Below are 25959 nucleotides of genomic sequence, written 5' to 3'. Positions count from 1 at the left end.
TCTCCCTCTGGGAATGCAGACTCTTGTCGTGCTAGGTGCACCTTTGTGGCAGATCTGTATTTGCAGTCTTCGTTAAACCTGTGCCTAGAAGTCCTTATGATCAGCAATTAAAACAGAAGACTGGAATATCAGTAGGAGGAAACTTCTTCCAATTTGGTTGGATTACATTATTGCCATGGTTGAAGAGAATATTTCTTGAAACCTCTGTCAGCTAACTTACGGGAGTTGCATAACAGACCTTAACTTCATCTTTCCTATCTCTGAAATCAAGATATTCACTTCCTGGTCTCCCTCATAAGAGGAGTAATAATGAACTGGGATGGAAAGAAATCAGTAAGCACAAGATTTCTTGTTTTTCTTGGCTGACATCTATGCCAGAGGCCTTCTATCTGATTTGACTTGAGTTTGTATAAAGAGTTGTGTCCATCTGAACTTGAGTCCCTGCTCATTTATTGAAAATGTTCAGTTGTCCTGTATTGAGTCTTCCTGAAGTGCTCCTCTTTACAGATATGACAAAGGGAACTGCTGGCACAGTTTTTTTTATGTTTCAAAAGCTCACAGTAGTGACACTTCTAGTAGGCAGGACAGATAGAAAGGACAGATAGAATTTCAAGCATGTAGAACAGCTCTCTGAGCTATAAAATATAATTAATCTCTTTTTTTTTTTTCCTTCAGATCAGTTCAAACTTTAGTAGTATTATTGCAGAAAAGCTGCGCTGTAATACACTGCCTGACACGGGAAGACGGAAACCCCAGGTGAATCAGAAGGATAACTTTTGGCTGGTAACAGCACGTTCTCAGAGTGCCATAAACAACTGGTTCACAGATCTGGCTGGAACTAAGCCCCTCACTCATCTCGCCAAAAAGGTATGTTACAGGGAAGGCTGCCTGGCAGGGCAAAGCATGTTATCTATGCTTATTTCTGAAATTCTCATTTAGTAGAAGACTTTACTGTCTGGAGAAGTTTCTTCTGTGCACATCAGTTGAAGCTTTCAGCTTGAAGAGCAGATTCAGGACTTGCATTGCAATAGTTGCAGTCTCCCCACCTAAAGAACTGGTTTCTGGTCAGTTATTCGGAGGTTGTCTTTTGGCTCATATAATATAACTGACTGACTTTGAGATTCTGATGCTTTTCAGAGGAATTGGTTCCTGTTTGCCCTTGGTTGACCTGTTGTGTAGATTAGGACCATTCCTGTTTTGGGGCGTTTCCAAGTTCTCAAAAGTCATAGTGAGAATTACTGGAAATAAGTAGTCAAATAACTTTCCAGACTTCTGTTGCAATGGCATGTGTTTCTCTTTTTAAACTGAGAAGTTGTGTGATAGCCTGGTTGAGACGAAGCTATAAAATGTTTCTGTGCTCTGGGATGTAGGGCTAGATGTTGTCATGAAGCATTTTGAATTCTTTGGGGCCTACCCTACCATTTTTTAGGGGATCTAACTCTGTCAAGATGAACCTATAAACAGGGAACTTGGGATACCAGTATGTGTTGTGGAGAAACATAATTCCAGTTGTGTAATAGTAGCAGAGCACATAGTTTAGCAGCTGACGTTTGCCTGGCCCTTGGAATTCTGAGTCAATCTTGGGGAAAATAGTCAGGCTTCCCCAGAATCTCTTCCTATAAACTTCTAGTACTTGCACCCTTGCCTGTTGACTGTCTGTTTCTTAAGGTCTTTGTGAAAACCTGAGCCTTTCAGGGCCTTCCCCAGTTCCTGACAATATGCTCCATCAGTCTTCATCGGCATAGACATGAACACTGCTGCAGTCAGTAGCCACAGGTTCGGATAGCCAAATTGTCTTTATGTCTTTGAGACATCAGAGAATAATTGGGGAAGGATGTAAGAAACATAGCAAATGAGTGAATCAACAATTCTTAGTTTAGGGACTTTGAGATACCTACCAAATGCATTTGTTTTCTGTTAATTTATCTAATCCCTTTGTGAATCCATCCATACTTTTTCTCTCTATAACATCTTGTGGAAACAAGTCCATATTTGTACTTTTTCATGTGGTGTGATATTGTTTGCTGTTTTATAAATCTGCAGTCTGATAATATCACTGGTGTTCCCCCATATTGAGCCTTGAAATTTGAAACTTGAATTAGTGATCTTGTTCCTTCTATAAATATTAAATTTCCTTTTTCTGTCTCTTTTCTGCTGACCACTCGTGATTTTATAAGATTTTGTAAATAAAATAGAGTGATTATAAAAACTTAGTCTTTTCAGTTTGCACTCATAGAGAAGATACTCTTTGCTTCTGATTGAGTTTGTGCTCTGTACCTTTCTTCATTGTCCACATCCTCTCTGGATAACCAGAGCGATTTGCAGGATTCAGGGTGTGGATTTACAGTGATGTAATTATGGGGATTTTTTTTTCTTTCATTTTATTTCTTAATGCTTCTGATTACATTGTCATGCAGCTCTGCTACTGCTTTTTTTTTTTTTCTGACCGGAGATGAATTCTTGCAGTAGGTTTCCTGTGACACAGAGCAACACAGTACTGTTTGTTTGGGTTTTTTTTGTTTTTGTTTTTTCCCCTCTTCTCCGCACAGTTTGCAGAGCCTATAGTATGTGTGGTTGTTTTGGAATAGTTCCTAAGTCCTTGGTTGCGGTTTCCTCCTCCCCCTCGTTACAGGTGCCCATCTTTAGCAAGAAAGAAGAGGTCTTCGGTTATTTGGCAAAATACACTGTTCCAGTGATGAGAGCGGCCTGGCTCATCAAAATGACTTGTGCTTATTATGCTGCCATCACAGAAACCAAGGTGAAAAAGCGGCATGTCATTGACCCCTTCATTGGTAAGCACCTTCTGTGGAGTACTAGTTTTGTTCGTCCTTGGTGTTCCTGTCTCAGGCTGTCCTTGAATAGTAAGGGTTAGCTTGGAAATCAATGTGAATTTGTTTCTTGCTGGATAAATGCTAGAGTTCTGATGTGTGTAGCTGTCTAAAGCAACAGGGCCCACTTGTGAGAGCACTCTATTGAAAAGTAAGTCTTGGTAGCAGGAAATACTTCCTTAGAGCCTACCTCTTCTTTCTCCCCCCCTCCCCATTAGTTCTGCTGTTCCCCTTGTGCCCCATAAACTGGTTGTCTTTTAAGATTTACAGATTTACAGTTTTTATGAAGTATCACTTAGCTAGACTAGTTTCTTAAGTGAGCAAGTATATTTCCCCTGCAAATTCCAGTATATTATTGCCTGTTTGTGCTTCTGGTCTTTTTAGGCCGCACTGGCTCCTCTCCCTAATGTCCTTTGCGTTCCAGTCTGCTCCAGATTTGTGCAATCTAGGACTGCCTCTGTCTTTTTTCTGGTTTGCATGGCTGACACCACAGTATCTGACCATACACACTACTTTAAAAAGCAGTATTAGCAGCTGAGGTCCATGGATTTTTTTTTCCTACTTGATTATCTTTGGTATAAAAATTGCACAGGCTTCTTAATTCTATTATGAGAGGTTGATCGGTTTATTAGATATATTTATTCCATTTAATCTCCTCTGTCTTTGGATGTTTGTCCTATTGCTGACTCTTTGAGAACTATTTGTTTCAGGTTGTTGCATATTTTGTCTTGAGTTTTGTCACCTTCGTTGTCCCAGGGGAGCGTATTACATCTGTCTCTTACACCGTTATGTTTTAGTAAAAATAATTATTTGGAAGATTAGCTGATCGTGGCCTTTCTCTGGTATCTGAAACAGATTAAGGAACAAGTTCAGACTTGAAGTGTTTCTAGTGTCTCTGATGTCTGTCAGATTACTGAGGATGCTAAATCAGGCCTAACGCTGCTCCCTGCTGGAAATCCTTTTCTCTCCACTTGCTGATTTTCAGCAACAGCTGTGAAGGAACCTTTTTTCCTAACTTTTTTTGTGTGAAGACAAAATGACTTTTTTTTCCTCCCCAGACACAGAAGCTTTTTCCTTTGTTCCCTATTTCAGTGCACGCTCTTTCCTCCCTGCCACCTCCAGCTCACAGGCAAAGCTAATATTTTGACACTTACTTTCCTATCTTAGTGTTTCTGTCCTTCTCGAACAATAAGAAATTTCTGGATTTCTACCTGACACCAGCCTATTATTGCCTTGCTTCTCTTTGCTAACCTGTTTTCTTTTCCGCAGAGTGGACGCAGATCATCACCAAGTACCTGTCGGAGCAGCTGCAAAAAATTGCTGAGTTCTATAGGCAGCTCCCAGGGCAAGGCTGTGGTTCACCGTCTGGGCCAATGCCCCAAGAGGTGGAACAAGCTTTGAAGCAGTGGGACTACAATGAGAAACTAGCTATGTTCATGTTCCAGGTGAGGGACTGGAGGGAGCTGCTGGGTGGGCACATGGTAGGGGGGCACTAGGGAAAAGGTATGCAAAGGGATTCATTTGTGTAGAATATGGTCTTTTTATGAGTAGACTTCTAGGACTGGATGTAGTTTTGAGCTCAGTGGTGGAACAGGGTACAGAATTGTGCAAACTTCTAGAGTGTTTCTGCTTTCAGAAAGCAAGCAGCTGCTGCTGCTCTGCCTGACCTTGCTTAGTGTTGCTTTTGTCCATTTGCTCTGCCGTTGTCTGTGTGCAGGATGGCATGCTGGACCGACATGAATTCCTGACTTGGGTTCTTGAGTGCTTTGAGAAGATACGATCAGGAGAAGATGAATTTCTGAAAATGCTCCTACCCCTGCTGCTGCGGGTAAGAACAACTTGCCCATCTGGCTTCAGGAGAGCACCAACTTCCTCTGTTGTCAGTCCCCTCCCTGTTGCCTAAGGGATGATGAGCTATTTTGCTCTGAGAACACTAGGGAGTGACCTTCTATTTGACCGTCATTTGGCAGCTAACGCAAGGAAGTCTTCTTTGTCCTGACCTTTTCTGTTTTTTCCTTCCTTACCATATTTTCTTGCTCTAGGCCTGATAATCCCTGCCCATCACTGTGATAGTCAGATTCTTGGGATTCATTGCCCACTACTGCAGGGAAATGACTTTTCTTTCCTCTGTCACAACATATTCTAGCAAGGCCTTCCAAGCCCAGGGAAGGCTGGGCGTGGGTAGGTTGAGGTGCATGAAGTCATTGCCATAGCAGAGCATTTGGAGAGATTCTCTGGTGCTTAGTAGCTAATGAATGATGGTTTTGCTAAGGAGCTCTCTGTAAGAGGCAGCTCTCTGTGCAAAGCAGTGCCACGCAATATGTGCCTCTGGGAGGGTCAGGGGTTTCTCTCATGCTACTCATAACCAGGGTATTTTTCACTTTTTCCCTACAGTACTCTGGAGAGTTTGTGCAGTCTGCGTACTTGTCCAGACGTCTGGCCTACTTCTGCACCCGCAGGCTTGCTATGCAGCTGGACGGCGCTGGCGGGCACCCACCCCACATCTTGTCCACACAGCCAGGGAGTGCTCTTCCTTCAACTCCCACCCCTCAGCCAGCTGCTGGGAATCCTCCCCCCAGCCCCTTCAGTGACTTACTGCTGTGCCCTCAGCACCGGCCAGTGGTATATGGGCTCAGCTGCATCCTCCAGGTAGGCTTGAATAACAGTTGGTAACAGCAGAGTCACCAGGGATGGTTTATATTGTATGCCATCACAGAAAAATCATTACGTGCTGAGTCAAGAGCTTCCTAAGAGGGAAAAATCTCAAACCGTGACTATCAAACAGTAAGTTTTTGCTGAGGTGCTTCAGACCTTTGATATCAAACTCCAGTGCTACAGTAGTGCCCTTGACTGACTTGCATAGGAAAAATGGGTTAAGCGTACTGAATGCTGTCCTGGGAAGAGAATATCAATGAATTAAAAGGAGTCATGGTTAATGATTCCATGTGGGGGAGTGTGGTAAGCCTCTTGCTGTGTTCACAGATACCTTAGATGTCTAGGGAAGATTTACAGGAGAGGAAATGAGAAAGGGACATTTAATTTGCTGTTTTGTATGTCAATAAATGGTTGTCATCTAGGGAAAGAAATTTTGCCAGAAGTAAGAGTGTTTTGTAATTTTGTGAGTTTAAAAAAAAGCAATGTTGTTTGTATGGAAGACCTTCTACTGTTTAGGCAGACTACAAAAAGCATGACTCTGAACTCTTAAGGTGTAGATTTACAACTGATAAAGTCATCCATTGCGGTAAAAGGGCAAGGTCGCAGATGCCTTATTGAGAAGAGATATTTAAGGACAAGCGCTACTGTTTCACTGTGGGACTCAGTCCATCCAGTGTTTTGTGTCAAAGGGAGATGGATGAGTTTTGTTAAATCTGTTTGTTCACGGTTGTGTGTCCTCCTCCTTCAAGAGGAGAGTGACTGAATCAGGTGGATCCCTGTGGAGGGAGTGGATATTGCCCCTTCAAGGGAAGTAAAGGAGCTTGTTAAAACAGAGAAGCTTTCAGAGAGTGCAGGGTGGAGCAGGAGGAGGAGAGGAAGAGAGCTGGAAGCCTGCAATTCAGCAGAGAGACTGAAACTGGGACCAAGGAGCACTGGCAGGATTGAGAAGCAACCAGCCGGCTCTCAAACAGGATAGCAAGAACCTTCTCAGGGAGCAACTGGCTAGAAGTAAGGATCTGTCTGTAAGAGTCTAGAGTAGAGTGCAGTGTGTGGGGGGTTTAATACATAACCTCTTTATGTTTCTATTAAGTATTTCTTAGTCACTTTCAGTTAAAAAAAAATCTGGTGTGTGAGATAGCTTGTTTTTTTGAATATAAAAATTCTTTGTCTGAGGAGCTTACTTTATGGAAAAGGTGCAGGTGAATACACCTCAAAGGTTTGGCAGACTTGGGGTCTGAACACTACCTGATAAAAATGTTTGGTTAACGACCTGTTCTTTTTAGTATATATCAGAAGAAGACTTCTAATAGAAGATCTGCAGATCTTCTGGACTGCAGGTAGTAGATAAGGATGAGACAGATAAGATCTAATGATTGGAAGTTGGAGCTGGCTAGAGTCAGGCTGGAAATACAGATGCATTTCTAACAGTGTGTGTAATTAACTCTTACTCAAGTGTCTTACAGATGTATGAGCTCTTTGATTTGGAGTGCTTACAGCAGCCTTAGTTATCTGTCTTCAAGTCTGTCTCCTTGTGAGCCAGAAGCTTGCAGGGGTGTTTCTTAGGAATCCTTCAGCAAAGTTACTTGTCTGTGTTTGTGGGTGTCTGTACAAGATCATAAAATAATGAAAGCAAATATATAATAGTATCGTTATTATAATCACCATTATAATAATTTTAATTCATAAATAATTAATGAATTTGGAGCTGTTGACTCATATTTCTCTTACGCTTCACTCTTGGTGAGTGCTAGAAATCACTAATGTAAATGTTACTTCTGGGCCAGAGGATTGGATAGTGCACTGACAATGTCGATTGTAGAAACTTAGGTGGTTTTTTTTCTTGTTTTTGTTTTGTTTTGTTTTTGTTTTGTTTTGTTTTTCTTTAGAAGCAGCAAGGAATTCTGTGGTAACATGTTGCTGCTTTTGGATAATCTGGAACTCTGGCTTTGGCTTCTTGCTCATATCTTCGCCTAGAAAGTCAATGCGAAAAAATACTAGTTTATTCCTCTCCATCCTCATAGAGTCTTTAGCATGAAGACTTTTGCCAAGGTTGAGGCAAATAACCCCCCGTAGAAAGTAAATATTCGTACAGGTTGAACAAATCCAGGTCAAAACACTCAAAGTTAGGTTACTTCTTACAGAAATAACCACTCCTCTATCCTACTGTCCAGAGATAGATCAATGATGCTGGTTTTCTATCTGTTGCAGAGTATAATTCTGTGTTGCCCAAGTGCCCTGGTGTGGCATTACTCATTGACTGACAGCAGGATAAAGACTGGCTCTCCACTGGACCACCTGCCGATAGCCCCATCCAACTTGCCCATGCCAGGGGGGAATTCAGCCTTTACACAGCAGGTGAGCAGCATTCAGAAGAGGGAGCTAGAGTGGCCCAGGATATCAGCTGTGTCTTAGTTCATTCAGGATTTTCTTTTCATGCTGTGTGATGAGCATAGCCAAAGGTGCCATCTCACTCCTGAGGAGTTAACTGCTCCCATTCTGCTATAAACAGGACAGTGATGTCCTTGGAAGATGGACAAAATCTAATGTGAAAGTAGGACTGCTGTCACGCTCCTTATTTCCTGTTTCTTGCTTAGCACTTTTAAGACACCCTGTTGTATGTTTATGCAAGTCTTTTGCTTTTAGGTTCGGGCAAAGCTCCGTGAAATTGAGCAGCAGATAAAGGAACGTGGCCAGGCTGTGGAGGTTCGCTGGTCGTTTGACAAGTGTCAGGAAACAACAGCAGGTAACTTGCTGTAGGCTGAAATTTCTCTCCCCTATTCTGTGCGTTACTTTGAAAAACTTCCCATCTGGCCATTCTCTTTGTTTTCCTGTTTGCTGGTGTTCAGTTTATTGTTAGCAATGAAGAGAACCAAATGGCTCTTTTTTTTTCCGGTGCAAAATCTTGCCTGGGTCAACTCCCCTGGACATAGTAGGAGTATGTATTACTGGAAGCTGGAAATGTGTACCAGAGAGCTATACTCCTGTGTACTTGCCATGCTCCAATACTTTCCCTAACATCTGCTATTGGTCACTGTGTGAGTCAGGATACTAAGCTAGACGGACCCTTGCTTGACCAATACAGCTTTCCCTCCCTAGGCTGTCCTGTGCTGTCTCCTGAGCAATGAGCTCTCAGAAACTTTATTTTTTTTCTTCTTCTGAGTCTGTTGTACCAGTTGCCAAGCATACCTTTCTCTTCTTTGTTCTGTTTTAGGTTTCACTATTGGCCGTGTCTTGCACACTTTAGAAGTTCTGGATAGTCACAGCTTTGAAAGATCTGACTTCAGCAATTCTTTGGATTCCTTGTATAACAGGATATTTGGGCTGGGTCCAACCAAAGACAGTCATGAGGTGCCTTGGGACATTGCTGCTGGGTCCTGGTCTTGGCTAGTGGCTATATTTTTGTTTGTGTTCCACAGTTACTGTCCTATATCTGCAGAGGGCTGCCTAGCTAGTGGCCCATGGCCAAGAGATGTGATCCCCACTGAAAAAAAATTAGTGCAGCCTTAAGTTAGAGAGACTTAACTTAAGAGATGTATTAGGGAGACATCCTCACTGAATTGAGAATAGAGGTCTGTAACAAATGTGTGTAGGCTTGAGGCAATCCACACAGCTGGCTGAGGAGTCTCCTTATGGAAGACATGAGTCCAGATAGCAGATTGGTGGTAAAGACATGTTATATGTCTGAGAACAGTAAATAGTGACCTTGCCAGATTTTGGGCTGACAGCTGCTTCCTAGGAGTCTGAGAGCTCACAGTTCAAGTTCCTCTTAGCCTGAAAGGTGACACGTTTATGGTGTGTAAGACCTCAGTGCAGTAGATGTTGCATTGGCTCCTGGAAATGAGCTGCAAGGCTGGTAGCTTGCATAGCGGGTATAATGCTGTCAAGAAACTGTGTTCCAGTTTGTGCTAAGGTTAGCAGCCCATAGATGTGCTGCTGAACAACAGAGAAACTTTCTGAAGAAATACCATCTTGGAGATTTCTTAATAGCTGTGGTTCAAGTCACGTTCCAAAATGGAGTCTCTTTGGAAAGCAGAGGCAAAGCAGGAGGGTTCTACCTTGGCATCCCCTCTCCGTGTTAGGAAGAGGGGCATGTAGCAGACTTTAGTAAGCTCCCTGTGGTATCCAACCTGAGACCTTGGGGCTGCTCACCTCTTCTGTTTGGCTCAGAGTCTCACCATTGTGTTTTTATCTTCAACAGATCTCTCCTGATGATGATGCAGTGGTGGCCTTGCTGTGTGAATGGGCTGTCAGCTATAAGCGTTCCGGACGCCACAGGGCTATGGTCGTGGCGAAACTGCTGGAAAAGCGTCAAGCGGAGATAGAGGCTGAGGTAAGTCCGTATTCCTGATGGAAGCCCAATAGCAGTAAAGCAGAGCAGTGGTTACCTGACTGCCAGTTTGTTGCAACATTGACAGGCAAAGGCTGATCTGTGCAATACCTTTTTAACACTGGTACTGTTAACCACAGCATTTGCTTGATCTAACCCAGAGCAGGTCACAAATGAACCTGTGGTATGGTACTACTTTGTGTGTATCTCTGTGTATATCTCTTGGATGCTTCTGGAGACAGGTGATTGCAGTGCGGAAGTACTAGCTTTCCTGGACATGCTAAAATTTACGGAAATTCTTTGTGTGATGGTGACTTTCCCATAAGTGCAAGATAGGAAAACAGTCTTGAGAGGATCCGGGGATGAGGGGTGGGAGGTGGGGGGTTGAGGTTGTCGGTATGTATGGGTAGTGAGTTTCTGCTCTGGGACAGCAGCTTGTATTTCTTTTTCTCTTTCCACAGAGATGTGGGGACTCTGAAGTCGTGGATGAGAAGGGCTCCATCTCCTCAGGCTCTCTCTCAGCAGCCAGTGCTCCTGTCTTTCAGGATGTCCTTATGCAGTTCCTTGACACTCAAGCTCCTATGCTAAGTACGTAACAAGAACCTGTGGTCTCCCAGTTTCCCTCTAGCTTTCCCTATCCTGCAAAATTTTGGACTTGCATGCTATTCTTTTGTAGCGTAGGTCTTAACTGATACCCAGATTCTCTCTCTGGCTTCCTTGCAACCCAGAGCAAACCTTGGAGAGAGAGGGAAAGAGCCTGAAGGGCTAGACGACAGGAAGGGAATGCAGAAACATCCCTGTTTAACAGAGCGTTGGCAAAAATAAACAAGTATAACTTAGTCGGGAGTTAATTCAGGCTGGGAACTAGAACATGATTTCTAACTGGTAAGGGACAAAGCTCTGAAATAGCCTCTCAGTAGACGTACTGCAAATAAATGAATTAAGAGGGAGAGGATACGGTTATGAATAGTGCTGAGGAACTATGTTTGTACACCTTGGAATGGCCTTTCTAACTAAAAGTCCTGTTCCTCTCATCCATGAAACTATCTAGTGAGCTGTTTGTTTACTTACTGCCTGTTCAAGCTGAGCTTTTTGATCTCTGCCCCTGCTGCAGTCTCAGAACTGCGTATCATCATTTTTACCATACTGACTGAGATCTTTAGAAACACCTGCTCTGGTCCTAGGTTAGGTATCTGGTGAGGCTCAATGTTACAGAAGAACTCTGATAACACTGACTGTCTCTGCTGTCCTTCCAGCTGATCCTGGGAAGGAAAATGAGAAGGTGGAGTTCTTTAACCTGGTGCTGCTCTTCTGTGAATTAATCCGACATGATGTCTTCTCTCACAACATCTACATGTGCACACTCATCTCCCGGGGTGATCTTGCCATGGACTCTCATGGGCCTCGCCCCCCCTCTCCCTTTGATGACCCTGCTGAAGAACATGACAGGAAGGAGACAGAAGGAAACAGTGGCATCAAGCTAGAGGTGAGATACAACCACCATGGCCTCCCTCTGCACCTCCATGTGCTGTGCTTCCCCATTCTTACCAATTTTGCAGCCTTCTTGCTATTACCTGCTAGAAGATGTACCAGTGACTCATAGTTCTTCTTCCCCCAGTCTATTTCCAGAGTAGAAGTTATATTCTGGGTAGCAGGAAATGGCCTGCAGAATGTGAAGGGGTAGATGGGAAAGCCCTGCACTGCTCAGATGAGCAGCGTAGCACGAGGTGCTGTGAGGCCTGCCACTGAGGTCAGGGCTTTGCAGTGTGTTTGGCTCCAAATTGGGTTTCCCTTGGCAGGTGCAATGGGTATTGGCATAAAAGGGTGTGCTGTCACTGTCCAATGTAGAAGTGAAGCACTGTAATAAAGGAGTTCTGTATTGTTCCGTGTTGTATCATTAAGACATAAAGCTGTCCTGTTTGTTCTCAGGACACAGGTCTTTCTGAGTCCATGGACATCGACCACAACTCCAGCGTGCTTTTTGATGACATGGAGAAGACAGACTTCTCGGTATGTGCCTGCTGTTTCTCCTACCTGATACTAAATAAGTCAGTGTGTTGTATTGGGACCAGTTACTGCATATATCTCACTTCTGTGCTAGTCCTTGCTCCCTGATACAGAGCCAGTGTGCTGGAAGTGGCTGCATTTGAAGGGGGATGATGCAACTAGAAGGTCCATATAACCTGTTTCTGCAGATTAGGGTCTATCAGAGTAGAGTATGTCTTAGTCATTCCTAGGATGTCTTGCCTTGTGGGCACTGTCAGCCCAATGCTTGGGTGGGCACAGCTGCTTGGGAGCAGAGAGGAAATGGGTAACAGTGATAACACTAGGAGAGTGACAATGGCCAAATAATGTTGGCCATGAGATTCTTGAGGACATGAGAAAAGACACACATCTCCTACTGTCATACTGTGTAGCCTTTAGTACTTCCTTCATTTTACAGTTCTTCAGTTTATTTGTGGGCATAGTTCATGGTTACTTTCAAACATTCTGCAACCATGCAGAAATGATGTGTAGTAGTTAAAAAAATCTCTGAGTATTTACTTTCCTCCAGCCATTTCTGTACTTTCAAGGTATATGTTAAACGGTTGTGATGTTCAGAGATTTCACAGGATCCTGACTCATTTTGTGGAGGTTCCCAAAATCCTAAGGCATGGTTATTTATTTCCCATTGTTTTTTAGTTCATTATGAAAGGTAGACCAGAAGCTGAAATGCCAATGATGACTTAGTGCATTGCCTTGCCCAGTGTCCTAAGAGTTAGATGTTTCTCAAACCTTCATTCTTCCTGCTCCTTTCTAGGCATGAGCAGATTTAGCTTCATTCAGGTGTCTTAAGTGCACGTGACCATGTTCCCTAACTGCCTTGTCATGTTCTTACATCTCCCTAGATGTTTTCTCCTCCAATGCATTGTGAATCTAAAGCCAGCCCTTCCCCTGAGAAACCAGATCCTGAAAAGGAAGCAAAGCCTTTGCTGAAGGAAAAATGTGCAGAAGGAATGCTAGCCTCCCTGTACGACCAGCCTCGGCACATCCAGTATGCAACGCACTTTCCTATTCCTCAGGTATGAAACCTGCTTATAACCCCCATGCTGCTGCCTTGTGCTCCTATCATGAGATACTGCTGTAGCATGAGCCTCACTGAATAGTATTGAACCTGGTGCTGGTGGATAAGGAGCACAGTCATGCTTTTCTGCCCTGCTTCAGGAGAGTGATCTGCTCAAGATGTCTCTTTGATTACTCCCAGAGTAATCTCTGAGATGAAGCTTTCTTTTGCTTTTAAAAGATGTAGATGTGACATGAAATGAGATGTGAAAGCTATTCAGCCTGATAGTTACTAATGCGGTTGTCTCTTTTGGTTCCCCAGGAGGAATCATGCAGTCATGAATGTAACCAACGGTTGGTAGTTCTGTTTGGGGTTGGAAAGCAACGGGATGATGCTCGGCATACAATCAAGAAAATAACCAAAGATATTCTAAAAGTCTTAAACAGAAAGAGCACTGCAGAGACGGGTTAGTAGCGCTTGAGCCTCTCCTCTGAGGAAAGAATACCTTTCCAGTTGGCTGGCTCCTTTGTTTTGAGTCTTGCAGTGGAAGGATTTTATATAATATACGTGCCTGGTAAGCTGTATTAGTCACTGACTGTCTGAAATGACACTCTCTTCCCAGCTATACTGAGCAGCAAGTAGGAAGATTTGGTTTCCTACTAACAATATTATCTGGTTAATTGAACTTGCCTTCTTCAGCAGGGGACTAAGATGTATCAGGTTCAGAATGAGACTCCAGCTAAAACTCGCAGTTTTCAAAGCTTTATTTGTTAAGTTCTTGCAGTGGGACCATTGTACAGAAGCAAGGAGAACTCTGTGCACATTAGACAAAGACCTTGATTAAATGTAGTGTGCTGTTGTGCTTGGGGCACATAACGGCATAGGATAGGAGACTTGGATAGCTGTGTCAAAATCATAGAGAACCTCTAATTTCCATTGGCCCAGAATCTAGCTACACTTTATTTTCTCTCTTGGTCAAACTGATTCCGGAAAGGCAGGTTGAAATGTGATAAAAGGATAATTCTTTTAAAAAAATGAGATGCTCTGACAAAGAAATTTTGAGGCCGAACACTTCCCAACTAGAACATCTAGCCTCATCAGGAAGAGAATGTAGTTCCCCGCAGGGAGTGCCTCTACTGGCAGTAAACTAGATGTTAACCCTACTGTTCTTCCCGGGTTAGAAATTCTGTCTTGAGCAGTTGATTGCTGTGAATTCAGAATGGTGCTTATTAGCTTAAGGACTGGACTTGGGCTCTCTGGCTATGATGCGTGTTGGGAGATGGTCTTGCTAAGGGACTAGCAGGTGCTGATGGCTAATTTAATGATGAGAAAGGTAGTCTAGTCTGTTTTCTGGCCTTCCCAACTTTGGCAGGTGGAGAGGAAGGCCAGAAGAGGAAAAAGAGCAAGCCAGAAGCATTCCCAACGGCTGAAGATATCTTTGCAAAATTCCAGCATCTTTCTCATTTTGATCAGCACCAAGTCACATCTCAGGTATGAGGCTCTTGAGAATGCCCTCCTCCTTGAGCCCTGACTGTCTCTTTGCGGTACTGACGGCAGCTTCTGGGAAGGAAGGGGAGGTGGGCCTAATCAGGGACTTTTTCAAGGGGAGTTATTACCATGTAATTTTTTGCACTTGTAGGTATCTCGCAATGTCTTGGAACAAATCACCAGCTTTGCCTTGGGAATGTCATACCACCTGCCTCTTGTGCAGCATGTGCAGTTCATCTTTGACTTGATGGAGTATTCACTCAATATTAGCGGTCTCATTGACTTTGCCATCCAGGTAAGCATGGAGTGCCCAAATGCTTCCTGGGACAGGTTCATCAGCCTGAAAGGCAGGAGCACTGTACTGCCTTAATAGACCTGGCTACTAGGATCACTGGTGGCTCTCTGACCTGTGTCGTGAAAGTGGTCAGATTAGGTGGTCATTGCCATGCTCTTGAGCTGCAGCTGTTGGGAATAGTTTTTGGCAGATAGCCACAACCATATGTCCTGTTCAAAGGCAACACTGAGCCTCTGCAAAGATAATCCTCAGAAGGACTTGCTTTGCATCTTTGTCCCTGGCTGCAGCAAGGCCTTGCTTTGAGTGAGAAGGAGGTCGTCTGTCTGGTGATTCCTCCACCTCGCTCTCCTGGAAGGATGTTTGGCAGATGGCAGTGCGGACTACGTTCTGGATCCTGCTAAAATTCTGTTGCCATTTCTGGCTAGCTGTGCTAGGTATCTATTGCAGCCTTGCTGGCTCCAATGGAATTGAGGACATTAGCCTTAAAAAGGGAGCCCAGTGAGATTTGTGTGGAAGGACAGAAGTACTGAACAAACTGTCTGCTACCATCTGTGCCCAAATCATAATCTGCCTCTGATAGCCAAATGCTGGCAGGCCTCTTGTGCTGCCGGTGTGAGACATTGTGCCCAAGTATTGAGCATTATCTGTTCCATGGGCACGTCTCTAGGCAAAAAGCACCTGCTAGTCCCTGTCCTGGCAGGTCCTATAGGCTGCGGTGTGTTGTTTGTGCTCCATTTCTGACCTTACCTTACCCCTGTGGCTGTTGAAGGGTTTTTCTGTCATTGGGTGCAGTTGCTGAATGAACTGAGCGTGGTGGAGGCAGAGCTGCTGCTGAAATCCTCCGACCTTGTTGGCAGCTACACCACTAGCCTGTGCCTGTGCATCGTGGCTGTGCTGCGGCACTACCACTCCTGCCTTATCTTGAACCAGGACCAGATGGCTCAGGTCTTCGAAGGGTAAGGGAGTCTTCCACACGGTGAGGGGAAGGAAACCAGGTATCTGTTGGGACTTTTAAGGGGTAGGAATATTTCCCAAAAGGCAGCAACTTTGTGCCTGAGGATTCAGCTCACAGAATCTGAGGGTAAAGGGATATGTTACCCAGTGGGCGCTGTTGCTTTGTGCTCAGGAGGTGTGGGTGATACTTATGTAATGAGGTTATATTCCTTCAGATTTTCTCTTCATGCTGCTACAGCATTTTTTTTTATCTCTGTGCAGTCTGTGTGGGGTGGTGAAACATGGCATGAACCGTTCAGATGGCTCCTCAGCAGAGCGCTGTATCCTGGCCTATCTCTACGACCTGTATACCTCCTGCAGTCACCTCAAAAGTAAATTTGGGGAGCTCTTTAGGTGAGTCTGAGGTAGGCTGGATGCAGTGGGTGCTGACCAGTGAGGCACCTTGGTTTCAGCTTTTCTTGTGATCTTGTTTGATGAGATTGTCCCTGTGATCCTCTCAATGAGGAGCTGAAATCTTGGGACTAGTCCCTGTTATACCATCTTGGCTATTGGATCTTCGAGTAATTTTTGGTAAATCACCTTTAATAATCCTCTGCACCTCCACAGGTTTGTTCTTGTCCTACTCGTAGAAGATAGAAGTAGAGAGGTTTTTTTGAGCAGCCATCCCACATGTGGAAATGTTAAACCTGGTAGTAGTTTAAGTGAACTCCCCAAAGCTATTCAGCAAGGCTTTAAAGTAAACAGCCATAGATAAAAGGGAATAGTTCCTCACAGGCAAACAACAGGGACTGGGGACAAGGAGCAGAAAGAAGCTTTGTTCAAGGGTGACTCCCTTCCCAAGGAGACCCGCAGGAGTCTGAGCTAGTGCTTGTGCTGTTCAACATATCAAAGACTGTCTGAGTAGTATATATTCCAAACAACAACTACACGAAAAGTTTGGATATAAAATTGAAAGTGGTTGCAGATAGCTGTAGCAGGGCCCACTGACTAGGGAGTAAATTGGCAGATGAAAATCTGTGTTGATAAATACAAGATAATGCACAAAGGATTGTCCTTTTTTTGCCTCCCAACTTTACATAGTGATGGATGTATGCTACCACTCAGATAAAGGATCTTGTAACTGAGATAGATACATCAATGAAAATACAATCGTAGAAATATCATCATATGATGCTTTTTGACAGTAGCAGGCAAAAGCAAATTAAATATTAGGTATTGTTTGGAAAGGAATGGAAAACAGAACAGAGGGCATCATTATGCTACCATATAATTCAGGGTGCAACTGTATCTTGTGGTTTTAGGCTCCTTGTCTCAAAAAGCACATAGTGGAGCTAAAAGGGTCTAGAGGAGGATGAGTGGATGCATAACCAGAGGTCTGGAGTGGCTTATTTATGGGATATGGCTAAGTAGACTGGATCTCGTCATCATGAAGAAGAGACCTGAGGAAGTTTGACAGAAGTTTATAAATCCTCATTGCTATGGAAAAGGGACTGAGTGTTCAGAATGTCTTACAATACAAATACAAAGAAGTATGAATAGAAAATAATAAATGTTAGGTTCAGAGCAAAAGGAGATCCTCCTCTGTAGTGCTCTTAGTTAAGCTGCGGAACTCATTCTGAACTCAGTCTGCTGAATACAAAAAGTAGGTGGACAGATTTGTGGGAGGAAAACCCGCTGAGGAGAGCATTACTTCCTGCTGCTCTGAAAGTGTCTGAGACACAATTTGCTAGGGTTGGAAGGATGCTGGGGCAGTATTGTCACATGCCTGCTTCACTCTTGTACTGTTTTTTTTCGGGCATCCGCTATTTTGGCACCAAAGGCTGAGCTTAGGTGTTTCTCAGATCTGACCCAGAATGGCCAATCTCATGCTATGTTAACTGAGTCCCCTGGCAACTTCCAGGTGTTTGCACAGCAAAGAACCAGCTTCACCCTTCTGGGAGAAGCTTTGTAATACAAGCTGATCTTAAGTCTCCGTGTATTCTTGCCCAGGACTGGGCTTATCTTGCACAGAATTGCTTTGCTTATACACATCAATGGAAGCATGTCTGTTGTGCTCCTAATCCCTCTTTCCTGTCCTGTTCAGTGACTTCTGCTCTAAGGTGAAGAACACAATCTACTGCAATGTTGAGCCATCTGATTCCAACATGCTGTGGGAACCTGAGTTCATGATTGACACTATTGAGAATCCATCTGCACTTAACTTTACGTACACCAACCTAGGCAAGAGCCTCAATGAAAACCCAGCCAACCGCTATAGCTTCGTCTGTAACGCACTTATGCATGTGTGTGTGGGACACCATGATCCAGACAGGTGAGAGGCAAAACCATCGTAGTTTTACTGAGATGATAAAATCCTTAGGGAGGCTAATAAAGCCAGTAGCCTGTACTTGACTTTCTTGGAAGAAGGGTCCGAACCGTGTCTCTTAAACTGTTGACTCACCTCTGTGTCTGTGTGTATGTCTTAAAAAGTTGACCCTCACCTCCTTTTTATTTATTTATTTGTGTTTTATTTTTTTAAACACAGGGTGAATGATATTGCTATCCTGTGTGCTGAACTGACTGGCTACTGCAAGTCCCTAAGCGCCGAGTGGCTGGGTGTACTCAAAGCCTTGTGCTGCTCCTCCAATAATGGGACCTGTGGCTTCAATGATCTCCTCTGCAATGTTGATGCAAGTGCAAACACTCCAAAAGGGAAAAGCAGTTGAACCAGGAGTGGAGGGATCCTTTGGGAGGAGGCAGAGATGAACAAGGGATAGAGCTTTGTCTTCTGGGGGCGGGGAAGGGCTTTGAGTGTTGGGGCTACCTTTCAGTATTGTTGCAACCTGGGCTGCCTGTGGATGTTGATCTGGGGTTATGGCCCCCCTATCTCCCAGCTTCTAGTCAAGTTGATAGCAGGAATGAGGCAGAGGCTGTTGTGATCACTGGCTGATCTCTTCTCTTGCAGGTCAGTGACTTATCTTTCCATGATTCCTTGGCCACCTTTGTTGCCATTCTCATTGCCCGGCAGTGCTTGCTGCTGGAGGACCTGATCCGCTGTGCTGCTATCCCCTCGCTCCTCAATGCTGGTGAGTGCATCCCTGCAGAGAGCTTGTCTTATTCGTAGTGCCAGCCCAAAGATCTTGAGCTCCATGGATACCTTGTGAACCCCACAGTTGTGAAACATGCCTGCAATGTTTCTTTTACAGTATTGTACTTAGGAATTGAACCTTTTACTTTAGAGCATTTCTGACCTTTTGGTTTCTATGTCATGAGTTCATGCTCAAGCTGAAATAAGGACAGGGAGGTGTGACCCACCACACTCTCTCACCAGTGTACTCAGCTCTGAACTCCAGCAGTGCGTTTCCCACTGCTGATGTGGTTTGGGTCAGCATTTTGACTGGAGCAGCCAGCTCACCAATTGGCCTTGTGTCTGGGTCGCTCTGCCATTATTCTTCCACCCATCTTCCTAGCTTTGCTCTGGGAATTGCAGCATCCAGACTCTGACACAGTGAAGTTGGGAAGGTGAAGTGAGCAGAGTGCAATGCATGTTTTGGGGTATAATACTGATTTATTTGCTCACTTTCATGTTAATTGCTGCGTGTGCTCCATATTTGTAAATACAATAAGCCTGCAGCAGCTTCTCCACTGGTTGCTGCCGGGCAATGCAGTGTAAATAGCTTTTGGATTGAGAGTCAGCTGTCCCAGTACTTGAGAAATCTCAACTTGACTGTTGTCTTTACATAGCCTGCAGTGAACAGGACTCAGAACCAGGAGCACGTCTGACCTGCCGGATTTTACTCCATCTGTTTAAGACTCCACAGCTGAACCCATGCCAGCAAGATGGCAGTAAGTGAATGAAAATAGAGCCTTTCTTTATTGTGAAAGCACTGAGTCTCCTGCACCCTAGAAAAAGAGATGCTGGACCCTGTGATTAGAGATCATGCCTTGATTACTGTGAATAGAGCAGACCTAGTCTGATACACTGGTTTCTGCAGAGGACAAAGAACAATATCTTTCCATTTATTTCACTCTGTGGTAGCCAGGTGTCTTGGAGAGGAGGCTCAGGAGGCTGGGAACTCACGAGTAGAGGTGGCCTTGCCATTGCTAAGCCATTGGAGTAATGATCACGTCTCTTTTTGGTCTATAGCTTTGTATAGCCTCTTAGCTTGGTGCCAGAAGCTGCTATTTCACAGCACTCCCTTTTTGTCTGCTGATGGAACCAGTCCAGGAAGCTCTGTTCTTGGCTCCTCATCAGTATCCTGATTGCTCAGATCTCCAAACCCAGCCCATATACTAGGTTAGGGTACTGTTGGAGCTTGGAGTTCATGACACAGGCACTGTTCCCCACTTGGATTTCACGCTTCAGCTGTCGCAGTATGATTGGCATAGTGCTGTGCTATACTTAATTAAACTGACCCCATGTTATAGGTGGGAAAAGGACTAGCCTCAGGATTTTCTGAACTTGATCCTGCTAACTGGCTGAATTATACTTCAGCTCTGGAGCGTTGGTCTTTTTCACTTGCTGGGTATTGCCCTTCCCTGTTGTTGTCTTTGCAGACAAACCCACAGTGGGAATCCGTTCCTCCTGTGACCGTCATTTATTGGCAGCTTCCCAGAATCGCATTGTAGATGGAGCAGTGTTTGCAGTGCTGAAGGCTGTCTTTGTTCTTGGTACGTACCTACGTTAGCCTGAACCTGTAAGAAAGAATGGTTTTTAGTGGAATGGATGATAGGCATTGTTTTGCATAGGGACAGGCATGTATTGGCTTTACAGAAGGGTAGAGAAGATCCATTTTGGTGGATAATGTGGCTGGTCTGTCTGGAGCCCTCAGGCAGAGCTATAAATAAGCTTCTCTCTCAACTGCAAAGAGATTGCTGGTCATAGGGAGAATTTGTGAAAGCTCTAAATGTGTTGTGGGTCAGGCTTTGGGTATGGCAGTGGTGATTAAGTGACACTTACTCCTTCCTTGCAGGAGATGCAGAACTGAAAGGCTCTGGCTTTTCCCACCCTGGAGGCGTTGATGATCTCATGGATGATGAGCTGGGTACCAGGAAGGCTGGCGGTCGGGTAGTAACTGTAGAAACAGCTAGCTTGGATATTTATGCCAAGTATGTACTAAGGAGTATCTGTCAACAGGTGAGTCTGTCCTATCTCTGGGTTTGTCCTTGTCCCTTCTGCAGATGGGTGTATCCCATACCTTCCAAGCCCCATCTGAAGAAAATTGTATTTTGTTGAAATATCAGTAAAGAACCAGCTGTGGTTCTGCCATGTGATAGCGCTAAGGATTGCCCATCGCTAGCAAAAAAGGTTGAACAGCTGTCGAGAATTGAATGTTAAAGTATGCAGGGACTGTACATCCCCTCTGCTCTGGTAACAGCACAGGGCTCATGCCCAAAGTGGGGAGAGCTGGGAGTGGTTTGCCAAGATGTTTGCTGAAGGCAGAGAAGATAAGCATGAGGAAGACTGCTTGTTGAAGTGATAAATGGTGCCTTTCAGAGAGTAGCTTAAGTGTTGCTTGCAGCTAGGCTGTTAATGTATCCCTAGGCTTTGCAGTGCCCTGTTTAGTTAATTAAAGGAACAACAACAAAAGTCTTTTGCTCAGCCCTAATCTGACAGCACCAGCAAGTCTGTTTCTTTGTGGAAAATTGACATTTGAGGAACTGAAACCTGGCTAATAATGTACTTAGTTGCAGAGTGGAGTGGCTGTTGCCATTACTGTATGAAATTGAGTGAGTAGTGAAGGGTGTCCTTAGCCTTAGTTACAAATTTATTCTGTCAGCAGAGAAGATGCAGTGTCACAATTTGAAACCTGTGTTCTACTCAGTGCTATGTCGCCCTTGTGCTTTGTGATGTTGTTTTTTAATTGGTTCATTATACAGCAGTGTTATCAGCCTACAAAAGAACTGGAGATGCATATTTACGAGTATAAATTCAACCTACTTCATGCTAAAACCTGACTGTAGCACTGACAGAAGTAGATCTTCCCTTACTGGTCCCTGTCTGCGTAGGAAGGATGCACAGCAGGCAGAATGTGGGTGTATGTGTGTGTGCATGTATGTGTGCAGGAGGAAATAGCAGAGTGTCAGATATCGCAACTTGGACCAACTGTTGGCAGCACTGGATACGTAGGAATGAGTATTCCACTATATGCTAGCAAGTGCCACCAAATTGTGTCAGGGCTCTTGCAACTGTAAAAGGTATATATTAAAAAAAAAAAAAAAAAAAACTGTGTTTACCATCTGCACCTTAGTCCAAGTGATAGATGTTGCAGAACTCGCACTATCAGTTCTGAAATGTCTGTAGAATGCCTTAAACCACATGTGGTGATTTCTCAAACTTCAAAAAATATATCACATTCAGGTGTGCATTTTTTTTTGTTAGACTTCATCCTGAGAGAGGAACAAAGGAGTGGATTACAGAACTGGATTAAAGTTTTCTTAGGTACAAATGATTATGACTTAATTGTTGGTTTGTCCTTTAGACTATCTAAATTAATAAACATAAGTATGATTGGCTCTTTGGAAGAATTGATTTTGTGGATCTGTGACAAGTCAGAGTTGTGAGTAAGAACCAAGAAGGAGACCTGAGTCAAAAGCTGTTAACCTGAATCTGACTGTTGGTGCGCAGAGTTGTCTGTGATGCTCGAAAGTGTTTGTAGTACTCTCCTGAAAAGAGACAGATAAAGGACTCCATTTCAGTGACATGGAGCCTGAGGAGATGACTATATGCTCAAAAAGAAATGTTGGAGAGACAGGCTGATAGTCTTTTAAGGTCATTGACCTCGTATCTGTGAGATTATCTAAATCTAAAGTGGGTCAGAGGCAAAGTCCTACTGAATTCCAGTGGAAAGCTGGACAGGTGGGAAAAAGAGCCTTCTCAAGGATATGGAGATTGCATACACAAGCAAGAGGAGTTCTGAGAGAGGATGGTGTAGTGACACCTGATGCTTGCTGAATCAAGGCAGTACAGTTCAAGAACAAAAATGATTGTCAGGCATTATCCTGTTCCAGTAAGGTTCTTAAGAGTCTGATGTTTGATGTATTCACTTAATCTCCCTGAGGCTGAGGACAGCAGCACTGGTTTGGTGTCTGACATGAGTCTATGTTGACCCTGCCTTCCTGTGCTTGTCTTGCAGGAGTGGGTAGGTGAGCGATGTCTGAAGTCCCTCTGTGAAGACAGCAATGACTTGCAGGATCCTGTCCTAAGCAGCACACAGGCTCAGAGATTGATGCAGCTGATCTGCTATCCACACCGACTGCTGGACAATGAGGAGGGAGAAAATCCTCAGCGGCAGAGGATTAAACGCATCCTACAGGTGCAGGATCCTGATAGAGTTCGAGAATGTCCTAGTAATTGGTTAATGTAGTGTTACAATGTGGCTGTCCAAAAGGCAGACCTCTGAGGGATCTGACACTTCTTAACAAGGGATCTGAGGGTTTGGATTGAGGACATGGTTTGAACTGAGACAAGGACTCATCTGAAGTGTGTGTGTGTGTGTGTATTGCAGAATTTGGACCAGTGGACCATGAGGCAATCCTCGCTAGAGCTGCAGCTCATGATTAAGCAGACAGCAAATAATGTGAGTTACTGCTCAGTGGAACCATGCAGGGATGTGTGTTGCTAGTGTTGAAGTGGTTGCTTGTGAGATGGTGAGGAGGTGGCTTAGCAGAAGTGAGTATGTGGAGAAAATAAACAAAGAGGAGGTATGGGTGAGTCTGGTGATAGCTAAGAATGAGAAGGATATGGGAAGTCTGAAATCTCCAAGAGCAGCAGCCCTGGGGGAATTTACTGATTGGGTTTGCACTGCGTCGTGTTTAGATGTGCAAGCCTCATCAGTGGATGCTCTCAGAGAGAGGCTTAGCTCTCCTCTCTTCCCTTGCTCTATCTCTAGGAGATGAACTCCTTGTTAGAAAATATAGCCAAGGCCACCATTGAGGTATTTCAGCAATCAGCAGAGACCAGCTCTGCTAGCTCTGCTGGCAATGGAGTCAACAGTATCAGCAGCTCAGCAAGTGCTACACCTGCCAGCAACAAATCCAAACCCATCCTCAGGTAGGTGAGCTCAGTGTGAGGCTGCCTTGTGGACAAATTTGAATCATGGATTGGATTACGAACTGCTTTTCCCTGCTGTATTGTCACAGCTCCCTGGAGAGGTCAGGAGTGTGGCTGGTAGCCCCTCTGATTGCCAAGCTTCCAACATCAGTGCAGGGCCATGTGCTGAAAGCTGCTGGAGAGGAGCTGGAGAAAGGACAGCATCTGGGGTCATCATCCCGCAAAGAGCGGGACCGCCAGAAGCAGAAAAGGTGAGTCCTGGGGAAAGGACAAGCAATGCTGGCTCTGCTGATCCTCCAGCCTGGCAGTACAGCTCCCTCACTGTTCTCTTTGCAGCATGTCCCTCCTGAGCCAGCAGCCGTTTCTGTCACTGGTGCTAACGTGCTTGAAAGGACAGGATGAGCAGCGGGAAGGCCTTCTCACCTCTCTATACAGTCAAGTCCAGCAGGTAGATGTCTGTCTTCTCTCCTCCCTTTCCTCAAGAGTTCATGCCTCAGCAAGCTGGTTATTGGGCATGTCCTACACGAATGTTGTCTGGCTGAGTGTGTGCTCAATAAGGTGAAAGTCTTGCGCCAGTCAGTGCAGGTGCCTCTCCTCAGAGTCACCAGACAGTGGGTAACACAAGCTGCCCTCTATAAAATTCATAGTCCAGCTTGTGAGGTCTATCCTCTTTCCTCAATCTCTTAGATTGTTACGAATTGGCGGGAAGATCAGTACCAAGATGACTGCAAAGCCAAGCAACTGATGCATGAGGCCCTGAAACTCCGACTGAATTTGGTGAGCAGTTGCGGAAAGAGAGGTTAACCACATGGAGTGAAGAGTCCTCTACCCTTTTTCTGAGCAAATGAGCACTGAGGGAGCGATATATACTCTGAGGAGAGAGGTCTCAGCTGCTTCTAGGTCTTGAGCCCTGTGTGGGATAGGGTGGGTGGAGAAACTCCCTTCCTCTGTTGGGCCAGGATGGGATCCACAGGCTTGGTCTCTGTTTCTCTGAGATGTGCTGTGCAGGCTAGGCACAACATTGCCTTCCCATTTCAATGCTTTTGGAGTCCACACCGTTACTGCTTACGTCTGAGGTTTTGTTCTACTGATGGCAGTTTCCTTCAGCCCTCTGTAGGAGTTGTTGTAGGGGAGGAGTTCCTCTGATTTAGGCTCCCATCTCACTTTCTAATCTTAGCATTTCTTCTTGCTGTACCTGTGACTCTAAACTATTCTTCCCTGCCAGGTGGGAGGAATGTTTGACACAGTTCAACGGAGTACACAGCAGACAACTGAATGGGCTGTGCTACTCCTGGACATCATCAGCAGTGGCACTGTGGACATGCAGTCAAACAAGTAATTTTCTGGCTGGCTTCTGATCGGTACACTTCTCAAGAGAGGCAGCCCTTGTGTGAGGTAGTTGTTGGGAGGCAGACCCTTTCTGGTGTGAGCTTGTCGTCTCTTTAGACAGTGGTTGCTGAAAGAGACTTCAGAGTAATAAGAAGCTATAACCTAGGTCTCATTGTGTAAGTGCACTCTGATATATCTGGAACAAACCTGGGTTTCCAGATGCAAATGGACAAGCTGGGAAGAACGTGAGCTCACTCCCTTGAGTTGGGACCTGCAGGGATAACTTTTTGGAGAAGCTGAACAGGTGGATAGGAGGCTAGTCTTAATCTGTGATACTGCAGTTGACTAAAATGTGAACACTCTGGGTTGTATAGGGAAAGGGGGGTTAGGTGTGGGAGACTGAAGAGAGCTCTTTCCATGTGGAAGAAGCAGCAGCTGAAAGCAGCAGAGCATGCCATGAAACATCCTGTGCTAAGGGGCTTGACGCTTCTGAGTCTAGGCAGTACTCTCAATAATCTAATAATATTTTGTGTTACTGTGATGGCTGAAGTTCTGTATCTGCTTCTCCTGTGACTTTAACCTTTCTGTTCTGACCAACAGCGAGCTCTTCACCACGGTGTTGGACATGCTGAGTGTTCTCATCAATGGCACCCTGGCTGCCGATATGTCCAGCATTTCTCAGGGCAGCATGGAGGAGAACAAACGGGCGTACATGAATCTGGTCAAGAAACTCAGGGTGAGGGACACTGCGCCCTATGTAGGGAGCTGAGTGCTGTGTCACATTGGCCCAACTATGCAGGTTTATCTGGGTGTTGCGTACAGTACTTGTCCTGTTGCTGCTTAGACAGGCCATGACATTTGCCTCTATGGCTTTATGGGTATTGGGGTGAAGGGTGCAAAGGTGATAGGTTGTGATAATGAGCGAGTGGAAGTTGGCACCAGTAGAGGTACAGGCGGACTCTGGATGCTTTTCTCTTGAGTAATTCTTGAAGTCTCCTCTGCTCTCCA

At 44.7% G+C, this 25959-nt stretch overlaps 1 protein-coding gene across 4 annotated transcripts in view; it reads left to right on the top strand.

Annotated features, from left to right (window-relative positions):
* MED12 (mediator complex subunit 12) overlaps window positions 1–25959 on the top strand; it is a 37118-nt gene that overhangs the window by 1233 nt on the left and 9926 nt on the right. For all 4 annotated transcript variants that reach the window (XM_062584537.1, XM_062584538.1, XM_062584536.1 and 1 more), the window contains exons 3-34: window positions 676–867; window positions 2633–2792; window positions 4098–4273; window positions 4546–4656; window positions 5223–5477; window positions 7692–7838; window positions 8127–8226; window positions 8695–8831; window positions 9682–9813; window positions 10272–10398; window positions 11067–11296; window positions 11740–11820; window positions 12699–12872; window positions 13175–13319; window positions 14226–14344; window positions 14493–14636; window positions 15429–15592; window positions 15852–15983; window positions 17674–17901; window positions 18115–18259; window positions 18535–18655; window positions 19314–19415; window positions 20127–20240; window positions 20543–20706; window positions 22706–22885; window positions 23078–23149; window positions 23462–23622; window positions 23712–23873; window positions 23959–24070; window positions 24310–24399; window positions 24848–24957; window positions 25552–25687. In XM_062584537.1, the coding sequence (XP_062440521.1) occupies window positions 676–867; window positions 2633–2792; window positions 4098–4273; window positions 4546–4656; window positions 5223–5477; window positions 7692–7838; window positions 8127–8226; window positions 8695–8831; window positions 9682–9813; window positions 10272–10398; window positions 11067–11296; window positions 11740–11820; window positions 12699–12872; window positions 13175–13319; window positions 14226–14344; window positions 14493–14636; window positions 15429–15592; window positions 15852–15983; window positions 17674–17901; window positions 18115–18259; window positions 18535–18655; window positions 19314–19415; window positions 20127–20240; window positions 20543–20706; window positions 22706–22885; window positions 23078–23149; window positions 23462–23622; window positions 23712–23873; window positions 23959–24070; window positions 24310–24399; window positions 24848–24957; window positions 25552–25687 (4623 nt within the window). The remainder of the gene's footprint in view (window positions 1–675; window positions 868–2632; window positions 2793–4097; window positions 4274–4545; window positions 4657–5222; window positions 5478–7691; window positions 7839–8126; window positions 8227–8694; window positions 8832–9681; window positions 9814–10271; window positions 10399–11066; window positions 11297–11739; window positions 11821–12698; window positions 12873–13174; window positions 13320–14225; window positions 14345–14492; window positions 14637–15428; window positions 15593–15851; window positions 15984–17673; window positions 17902–18114; window positions 18260–18534; window positions 18656–19313; window positions 19416–20126; window positions 20241–20542; window positions 20707–22705; window positions 22886–23077; window positions 23150–23461; window positions 23623–23711; window positions 23874–23958; window positions 24071–24309; window positions 24400–24847; window positions 24958–25551; window positions 25688–25959) is intronic.

The sequence above is a fragment of the Rhea pennata genome, chromosome 11, assembly GCF_028389875.1.
Source record: "Rhea pennata isolate bPtePen1 chromosome 11, bPtePen1.pri, whole genome shotgun sequence".
NCBI classification, from domain to species: Eukaryota; Metazoa; Chordata; class Aves; order Rheiformes; family Rheidae; genus Rhea; species Rhea pennata.
Note: the sequence above shows the minus strand (reverse complement) of the source record. Positions and strands in the feature narration are given on the sequence as shown.